The sequence below is a fragment of the Ostrea edulis genome, chromosome 2 (genome assembly GCF_947568905.1).
Source record: "Ostrea edulis chromosome 2, xbOstEdul1.1, whole genome shotgun sequence".
NCBI lineage: Eukaryota > Metazoa > Mollusca > Bivalvia > Ostreida > Ostreidae > Ostrea > Ostrea edulis.
Genome location: NC_079165.1, coordinates 64,783,507 through 64,794,107, shown reverse-complemented (window position 1 = coordinate 64,794,107; position 10,601 = coordinate 64,783,507). Strand labels below are relative to the sequence as shown.

General features: G+C 34.7%; 1 protein-coding gene across 2 annotated transcripts; it reads right to left on the bottom strand.

Moving 5' to 3' along the window:
* Positions 1 to 654: 654 nt before the first annotated feature.
* On the bottom strand, positions 655 to 5,795 carry LOC130052301 (L-proline trans-4-hydroxylase-like). Of its 2 annotated transcripts, none has more exons than XM_056156773.1 (10): positions 5,698 to 5,795; positions 4,047 to 4,082; positions 3,814 to 3,892; positions 3,553 to 3,634; positions 3,323 to 3,436; positions 3,076 to 3,167; positions 2,469 to 2,559; positions 2,219 to 2,348; positions 1,640 to 1,791; positions 655 to 1,192 (listed from the first exon to the last, which is right to left on the bottom strand). In XM_056156773.1, the coding sequence occupies exons 2-10, from the start codon at positions 4,060 to 4,062 to the stop codon at positions 1,082 to 1,084; spliced, it is 867 nt and encodes a 288-aa protein (XP_056012748.1). In that variant the 5' UTR covers positions 4,063 to 4,082; positions 5,698 to 5,795; the 3' UTR covers positions 655 to 1,081. The 2 variants fall into 2 exon arrangements, with proteins under 2 accessions (XP_056012748.1, XP_056012747.1); XM_056156772.1 differs by lacking the exon at positions 5,698 to 5,795 and adding an exon at positions 4,195 to 4,213.
* Between the last annotated feature and the right edge of the window lie 4,806 nt (positions 5,796 to 10,601).

Sequence of the window (10,601 nt, the reverse complement as noted above, 5' to 3'; positions counted from 1 at the left end):
TTATGACTTATGCATTCTGAATTAAATCTTTTCTTCAACGTTATTACACGTACTTGTTTCTTTTATAAAATATACTGAAAAAATTGAATTGTGGCACAAATATTGCATTACGTATGGTATCACAAAGGGGGTGTATCGTTTCAGCCATCCTATCTTATCTGCCAGACTTTTTGTCAATTTCCGAGATAATCTGCAATTTCAAAATATTAACATATTTAAATAAAAATGTTTCAGAATTGATAGGTGTTGCTTTCAAGGATGCAGTTCGGATTTAACTGAAAGTGTGGAATGGTTATCAACAGTGATCGGACAAGATAATACAGTGACATACTGTTATACCAAATAGCAGGTTATTTTGGCAAGTAGTAATTTTAAAATCGCCAAACGAATAAACAAATTAAACTCCTATGATTTAAATGGTCACATTCACAGCCATTGAAACTATTGACATGCAGTATACATGGACTACCACTCTTGCTTGTATACTTCTGCGTCACATACAAACAGAAAGTAGAGGTGCAATGCGTTTGTACCTAAAGGACATAAATTCCTCGACAATCAATTCTCTGCAAATGAATAATATAATGTGATACAGCTCACCAAGAGGAAGATTGTCTTAAGATTTTAGTTGCTGGCAAATATGCGACAAAATTATTTTTGAAATATATTTGTGTGTGAAATTTAATAAATTGGACAAATTGATATTTTGAATTCATCAGCATACATCTTATGATTGTGTATAAATAAGCAGCATACCATTGTTCAATGTTGACATTTTCAAAGATACAGACGGTAACGTAATTAATCAGCATGTACGATTCACTGGAATTTCAACAATAACGTATGGAAATAACTTGGATAAATACACAAATGCAAATACAAAGAATGTCACATGAAATCTGACTAAATATCAATATGACCGTACATGTTAACATTATCACATTATCTAAGCGTAGGGCTTCACTTCTCCTTTTTGACTTTTGTCTTTTTGACTACTGAACAGGGATGTTTGACGTCAAGGTGTTATAACATTGTCACATTATCTAAGTGTATGGATTCACTTCTCCTTTTGACTTTTTGACTAATGAACACGGATGTGTGACGTCAAGGAGGTATTACGGTCAGGGTGAATGAAGTCCTTCCCACTCATATCTGTGAAATTGGTACATTCTTTAATGGCAGAGTTGGGAACCTACATGATAAAACAATATATTTTGTCAGAGAACGTTATTGGAGGTCCACGCCAGATGTTTGCGACCTTTGCATAGTCTGTTTCATTCTCTATGCAGATTATATCTTCGGTGAAAATGCTTAAAATTCCAACATTTATCTAGATTTTCTGTCTTGTTCAGAAAACATGTATTGATATGTGACCTGCTTCATCCTTAAATGTCCTTAAACAAACATTACACCATAGTAATAAAATCCTCAACAATTCTTAAAAGACTATTTCTATGAATCTACTTGTGAAATACTAACAAATATCTAAATAAACTGGTATGTGAAACGTAAGTAGTTGGTTTTATGAATGTTTCTTGTCAATGACTGTGTTTAGTTGTACAATTAAAAGTTCTACCGGGCACTTAAAGCTTTGTAATCAAGCATAAAGCACGCGTAATTCGCAGCGTGTGATACTAACTTTGGTCATTGGTGTGTATCGTGGGTGGTGATGTTCGATAACAGGGTCGTTGCTGGCTCTGTTGTACGTACAGATGTACACCCATCTGCGCATGTCACTGTTGTTGTCTGAGCTATGATGCAGCATATTGCAGTGGAAGAAAAGGGCATCGCCTGAAGAAAAAAAAAATCAATATTTATAACTGTATATAGAAAATTGTTCGATAATGTCCAGAAAATGAAAGTAATTTTGTAATACTTCTGAAGGCTTGATTAACTATGATAGAAAAACTGTTGAGAGATACAAATAGCTAATTCGCTCTCGTTTGAGTGAGATAAGGTAAATAGTATGTCCGATAATTATTCTTTATCATTGTCACATCTAAGTGTTATCTTGACTGTATCATGACAGTGATGACACTTTGTTTTCATGTCACTGTCCTCCGTGGCAATCTGAGAGACAGACCCGTGACTTTTACTAATAGTTGTTGAACGTTTGACACAATTTTCCTCTTTATTTGTTAAACGTCTAAAGCTTGAGTTGATCGAGATTCAACCTAAGTTATGAACAAATTCTTACGGTTTACAACTTTTTACCCACCGGGATCCATTTCAACGAACTTATGAGGACAAGTTTTCTTGATTTCTTCCACACGTTCCAAGTCTGCCTCTGCCTGCTTTAGAACAGGGTGATGGTCAATCCGGCCACACTTATGTGAACCCTCCAATATCTAAATAATTGATATCTATTCTTGTCATTCACTCTATGGTATGTCAACATCCTACAAATTCACCTCTTATTTGTAATTAATCTGAATTAAAACTTCGTTGTGTTTAGTACTCTCTGTCACCTGTAAGCAGCCATTTTCTTTCCTGCATGGATCTAATGGGATAAAAACTGTCATCATGTCAGGAAAAAGACAGCCATTGTTGTACCAGTATCTAGAAAAAATAATTCTGTTACACACCTTAAAATCATTGGAAGTATTCAGTACGTTAAACATGGGTATTTTAGTATTGGTATTGAGTTCTACTCCAATAGTTTGCTATAGTACCTAAACATAATTTTCCTGGTGGTGCCGGTTCCTCAGGAATAGAATGTTATTACTAGTACTTAATCTAATCAATTTACACGAATAGCGCGCCCTACTGAAGCTTTGATACCTATAGTCGTGTTACCGTAGATGCTGAGTTCATCTCTGTTGCTTAGCCATGTTCTTGTTGCCATGGGTACTGATATCCTCTCTATTTATTACTTACCTATTATTACCGAAGATGCCAAGCTCCTCTCTGTTTGTTACTTACCCAATCTGATTAAAGTCATGGAGTCACAGATACTGAGCTCTCTTTGGTTTTACTCACCTGTAATCTTGTTGCCACAGATTCCCTTTGCTTTAACCCAACCATAATCCTATTGCCACATGTACAGATACTGAGCTTCTCTCTCTTTTTACTCACCCATAATCTTGGTGCCACAGATGGCGAGCTCCTTTCTGTGCGCCTTTCAGTATCATCTTGCCGTGGTAGTGATACACTTCGCCGCCCAAGAGCTGTACATCGAGATATGTTGACACAAACAAAATCAATTTTCATTTCATTTGCCGTGATTTTAAGGTAGAACATCGCTTTTATCTACATGCTCTAAATAAAATATACAAAATGCAGTTTCCTTCAAAACTTGAAACTTGGATTTTCATTCTAGTACCTTTTCGCACGTTCCAGCCACTTTTTCGCTTCGAGCCACCATTCCGGTGACGTCAGTACCAGGGTGTGACCAAATAATCCTCTGTGTCTTTTTATCTTTATTTACCTCCTCAAACTGTAATATTGATATATATCACATTCCATTATAATAATGTTGTGAAAATGCAGCTAATATAGTATTTACATGTATTTAAATAAAACACTGAATGGAAATGCTAGTGAAGTTTATGCCTCATAGTTTTGTTTCATCATTTCATCGCTGTCCTCTAATACTTTCAGGACCCCATTGACCTCTTCTTTGTCAAGGAGACCCCTGCAAAATTAGAGTTTACATGTATTTAACTCATATAATCATATGAACTACTTTGCAAAGTATATGTATCTAAATTTAGTGATCATGAAAGAATTAAAGCTAATTGTTAAAATTAATTTTATCTTTATCACGTCTATGAATATGTCTGCGCATTTATCTGAATAACATTTGCATCTTGCCTGATAAGAATATATCCATATTCCTCAAAGTCCTTTATAGCCTGATCGGTGAGCTTAACATTATCGGTGTATTCGTATTCTGTAAGCAATAAATTTAAAGTTGAAACCAAACTTTTTGTAGTATGTAAGTATTAGAAATTGCAATATGTACGTATTTATCGTTTCGAATCACGCGAATATGTACAAACTTAGTACTGTACACATATGCAGTTGTCTGACGCACATATACACACCTGAATGCCGCTCCATGGATCTCCCTTTTGTTTCAGCTAATCAAAAAAAATAATAATAAAATGATAAAATAAAAAAGATAAATAAACAAGAGATGTTTGTAAAACACATATGCCCCCATGGTGCAAAATTGAAAAGGGTTATACACACACATCATTTAATTGATAGTAGTATCAATCATTCAAAATATTGAGCAGACAATATCTTCCTATGTCAAGAGTGAATTGACCATGTGACCTAAAAATCAATAGGGGTCATCTACTCCTTATGCTGTACCAGTGTACCAAGTTTGGTGTCAATCAAGCAAATAATTCCTAAAATATAGGAGACAATATATTACTATGTCCAGTTCAACAATTGATTTTTGACCTCAAATCAATATGGGTCATCTTCTCCTGAAGATGTACCAGTGTACTAAGTTTGATGTCTGTCAAGCAAAAGGGTTATCAAGATATTGAGTGGACAGTATATTACTATGTTCAGTTTGACCTTTAGACCATGTGACTTCAAAATCAATAGGAGTCATCTCCTCCTGAATATACACCACTGTACTAAGTTTGATGTCTATCAAGCAAAGGGTTCTCAAGATATTGAGCGGACAGTACATTCCAATGTCCAGGTTGACCCTTGACCTTTAAACATGTGATATCAAAATCAATAGGGATCATCTTCTCCTGAAGATGTACCAGTGTACCAAGTTTGATGTCTGTCAAGCAAAGGGTTCTCAAGATATTGAACGGACAGTATATTCCTATGTCCAGTTTGACCTTTGACCATGTGACCTCAAAATCAACAGGGGTCATCTTTCCTGAAGACGTACCAGTGTACCAAGTTTGATGTCTGTCAAGCAAAGGGTTCTCAAGATATTGAACGGACAGTATATTCATGTGTCCAGTTTGACCCTTGACCTTTGACCATGTGACCTCAAAATCAATAGGGGTCATCTTCTTCTGATGATGTACTGGTGTACCAAGTTCGATGTCTGTCAAGCAAAGGGTTCTCTAGAAATTGAATGGTCAGTATATTCCTATGCCCAGTTTGACCCTTGACCATATGACTTCAAAATCAATAGGGGTCATCTACTCCTTAGGATGTACCAGTGTGCTAAGTTTGATGTTTTTCAAGCAAATGGTTCTCAAGATATTGAGCGGACATTATATTCCTGTCCAGAGTAGATTGACCCTTGACCTTTTGACCTGAAAAACAATAGGGGCCCTCTTCTACTCATAACCAACCCACATATGATTTATGATTATCATCAAGTGAATGGTTCTCAAAATATTGAGCGGACAACATGTGGTCTACCGACCGACCGACCGACAGGTGCAAACCAATATGCCCCTCTTCTATAAAAAGAACCAAAATTACAGAGAATTTTCAGAACTTGAAGATGTAAGTTAAATGTTGAGGATTAGTTCAAGTGCAATCCACGAGTTTTATTTGATCAGATCATTTTGAACGCTTCCATCTGACTTTTTTTCGTCTATTAGATAAACCAGATACCTTTTCTAAATATATAACCGTAGAGTATTACTAATACATAAAATATGAGTGTAACATTTCTCAATAAGTATGTCTCGTGAAAAAAGGAACAACAATTTACAAAAATAAGACTGAACAAACAAATGACAGAAATGTGATGAAGATCCTTACCCGCCTGGCGTTTTGTTTATCTATGAGTTAGTGACCTAGATTAACACATAACCACGTGATGAGTATTTTTACACTATCTTGCTGACGCGAAATCTCCGCATTGCGGGTGAGATTTGTTGATTAAATAAAAACTCGTAGCATGTTGGGTATATATAATGCACTGGCTGTTAGTTCATGGAAAAAATTCCGATAGGTAGTGTGTTATTTTGAAGCATATGGCCATACATCGAAGACTCGATGGTAGTTAATGTTTCCAATATTGAATTATTCTCTACCTCATCTCGTTTAAACTAACAACCATTTCTCCGAAATGGTCTTAGTATAAAAGAATACCTGAAATATGTCCCTAATCTATCTAATCGATTTAGGTATAGTGTCATGTAATGTAAATGTAGTATTTACTGCCATCCGGTAAATTCTAAATTTACACTATGACAGTAGCAATGCTTATTCTAAAACATACCTAAAATTGTTGATTTTGTATTTTATTCTTATGGGACATGTCTACATATGTATGTCTATTTTCAAAATAAAACGCCCAGTAAAGAATGAAAAACATACAAAGTCTCAGTACTTTCCGAACAAGTTTCGTACTGCATAGACAGGCAGTCTTTTTTGTAACATTTACATGTATAAATCTTCGTAAAAAGTTTGGCTACGGTTATTACTTAGTATGTACATGAAACCGATAAACATAATCTGTTCAAAAACTTCTTCCTTTTCATGTAGCACACTTAGAAATTCAATTTCTTTTCAAAACAAAAGAAAAATGGAAGTTTTTGATTTAAAAAAAACCCCCACAAACTTAAATCAATTGACATACTGTAGATCAAAGACCTATTTCCTTACGCAAAGGTAAATTAAACGCTTTGTGAAAACTCCACATGTTCAATATTTTCAGAACTTGTTTACGTCACATATGAAGCAGTGTAAATCTATGAAGAGGTATCTATTTAAAATAAAGAAAAAGAAAAATACTTCATATAAATATTATTATTTTGTGTCAGTATAAATGTAATCAGATAAAACGACAAATATTTTGTTAAATACCCACGAAACTAATTCCCGAGTCATACATTTCAAATCCGTTCGGTAACATTTACTCAGTTCGGAATTTAATCTAAGGCCTACCCGTTCCTATGTCTCTGAAGGGATGCTGCAAAGTGGAGATTAATCTCCCTTGTCTGGACAACGTGGACTTAGAAAACGGCGATTCTGACGTCATTGATATTTTGGACATCACCTTCGCCATTCTCAAACTGATCGCCAATGCGTGCCACAAATTCGAAAAGAAAACCAACTTCATAGTTCGGATATGGATAGGGTACATTGTGGACGCGGTCGAACTCCTCATTATGAGTATCAACACAAGCGGTCTTCGCCTGGATCACTGGTTTGGACAAATTCTCTTTGGAGTTTACGTCATTTGTCTCGTGGTATTTGCAAGTATAGTGTCATTAATGGAATTCTGTTGTAACGTCAGTATCACTCGATATTGGATGAGAATTTTCATCGTGTTCAAGCTAACTTCCTTTCTTAACGCTCTGTTCGTCTTTGTGTACCCACTTGTTATATCAGACAGCCATGATATCGAGGCGTATGAAATATTTCTTATGTTTGTAACAGTTTTGGATATGATTTTTATTTTACTAGTTTCCGTCATAAGTATCTTAGGGTTTGGAAAGTGTCTGCGGAAAGGAAATGGTGTGCAACCTCAAAAGGACTCTAGGAAGGCTGGACAGACTAAAATGAAATATGCAAAGAAGAGAAAATCTAAACGAAAAATATAAAGTTACCTTTGTCTTTTGAATTCAGATTGGAACACTATACCGCCTACTTACATGCAAAATCTTCCGATTGTGGGATTTGGGGTATACTGTTTATCAATTTCGTATGGAGATGTTTTAATGAGCAAAAAAAGTACTGGTAAATCCCAATGTACAGTAGTATAATTTACATATTCAAATTAGTCAAGGCAATGGGATGTCCTTATTGTTTGGTGAAAACCAAAAGAAAAGACACACATCGGCGCTTCTTATGAAAAAAAAAAAACCCACTGTTAAAGAAAAAATCTGAAAATCATTATCATGTCAACAAGACAAATCATTTCATTTCGTATTAAATTTCTTCTTACACGGTAACTTTGTTGTTGTTATTTTTCTTCTGACGCTTTGGAATTTTTGGAATCAGTTGAGATTAATCTAGGTCCAAACGCTTATGGTTACATGTATGTTAAGAGAGTGCATGATATTGTAACCCCGAATTAAACTACTGTCAAACAGAACGTTTATCGTTACACAGGTCATGACCTCAAAGAGAAAATGTAGGTTTTACACAGACGGCGCGAAGAGTGTCCATGATCTCAAACGAGGTTTTGAAGACGAATTCAAGTGAATGTTTTCTCCAAACCTGATACGTGTAACTTATTTCGCTAAGAGAACACGAAATTTTGTACATCCCAAAAAGTAGCTTTCACATTTATCCAGTAAACTGTATAATTTTACTGATGGATACATTATATATGCAAATTCAAAGACACTTAGTGACCTGCGTTTTCTTTACTTTGACTTTATAACGAATGAATCGCCCCAAAGTGTGATTTATACAAGGGATACATAGGATTGCGAAAAATACATAGTTTCCTTGTCAAATCAGAAAAACATTAAGTGTATAAAACAAAATTTTAATTTTATGACCAGTAAAGGGCGTTAAACCAAAACAATAGCAATGGCTACTCCTTATACTTAGGATATATGCGTTTTTTGTTCGTCACAAAGCAAACTGGGATATATTATGGCGTGGTGAACCCAAATGTTTTTTAGTATTGATAACTGAAGGTCTCTCAGTTGAAAATTTGAATTTCGCCTTTGTAAAGATAATCTTTGACAGTATCTTCGAAATTCAGTTCTCTATCAGCCATTCAGAAACAATGCTGATTTCTCGGTAAGCCTCGATTTGAAGTCATGAATTAAAATAGGAATAGTACCAGACTCTCGCTCGTGCAAAGTCTCGAGAGCGAGAACCTGGAAAGCGAGTCCAAGTCCGGAGAAAGAGTACATGTATATATACCGTGTTCCACGGAAGACGGTAATAAGGACCTATCAGACTAAATTCCTTGTACAATATCATGTGTAATATACTAAAGGGTAGTTAGATATCCACAGATCCAGACAGTAGTGGAAAATAGCACGCGGTATGCTAATATGTAACTTGGTGAACATTCGGCTCTTTTCGCAAAAAAATATGTCGAAAACACGTGTCGTATTTTGAAACTATTTTCGTTTATTTCTCTACGACCGTAATTTTTTCGTATGCATGTCTAATACGAGTTTTTTGTATCATTTTATTTATAGAATATCTTTGTATGGATATCTTTAAAGGACACATACCATGTTTTCAAAGTATACAAAATTATATGCATTTTGTCTTCTTAATGCTTATAGTACTGGTAATTAGTTCTAATGGTTCGTTCGCCGAAATATTGCGATAATTAACCACAATAAAGACTTAAACATGCGCCCTTCTTCGATCAACTGATTGTGAAAGTAGTGTGAGATATTATTACAAAACTCAGCTTTAGGGGCCTAATTTACTCACCATGGGTAACATTTAAATTGATGTTGACAATTTTTCCGAGTTTTATGTTTTCGACACAAGTGCATACAAATAGCGATGTAAATACCCAAATATAGCAAGGAAAGCGAGTATGAAATCGGCAATATTGCGTGTAAATAATGTTTATATGGGTCGCTGAAAAGAAAAAGAAAGATAGAAAAAGAAAAAAAAATCAACAATATATCAATAAAAATAATCAAATTTAAAGTGGAAATCACATTATTTTATTTTAATAAAGCAATCTTATTAGTATTTTTGATTTGTGATCTGCACGTCGTTAGGTAGTGGGAGCTCGGCGTTATACTGACGCACTCAAGATGTTACGAGTTCAATGAGAAATAATTTTATACTTTAATTTAAAGATAGGAAAAACAATATTCTATTATTTATAATTAAAAGTTCAATTATTTTGTATCTTTAACATTTTTGTAAATCCACCAATTGGTAGAAATTGGCAGCACGAATTAATATGTTGTTACAAGGTGAAGGTCAGTTGATTCGAGTGTGTATTGAATTTGAAGATCAGAACAGAATCAATGCATGTATGCTGTAGGCCTAGCAGTGCTTATAGCTTCGATATATCCATTGTCTCGCAGTTTATCTGGGTCTCTTTCCAAGCTGGTTTTGAAAAGGTGACTGGGTGTTTTTTAAAGGTAAAGTTTTTGATCCAATAAGAAATTATCCACGTCTTTTTTCTCATACCTTCCTTCGAAAAATTGAAAATTACTCAGTCTTAATCCTTTCTACCGACCACTAGTACACCCTAACACGGCACAAAACACCTTAATGCAATATTGTTTACAAGCCGTTTACGTGATAATTGGTTTTTTGTCGATTAAATATAATCTGCTTATGAAATGACTTATAGATGTTTTCAAACCCGAGGGCGCATATGACGTCACACATAATGGCGCGTTAAATAGCAAATGTAAATGTGCATATCGCAAGATTTGAATTCCATCGCTTTCAAACTCGAAAACTACGCAAAATATTTCACTAAAACACATTTGAAGTAGTTTTAGCATGAAAAAAATTAATTTTGCTGAAAAAAATGAAAAAGTTTAGAAACATGAGTTGTGTAAATAATAAATTGAGAATATATACTGGCTATTATCATTCTTCAGTATGTACTGATGAACCGACCAAACATGACTTGAGAGTCCTAACTATTTCCCCAAAATGATAGGTTAAATTCACGACAATTAGCTCATTTCAACAATTTAATAGTTGTGGCATTTTGCGTTGACATATTCGTCCGATATATATGAAATATTAATCCAGTATTAATG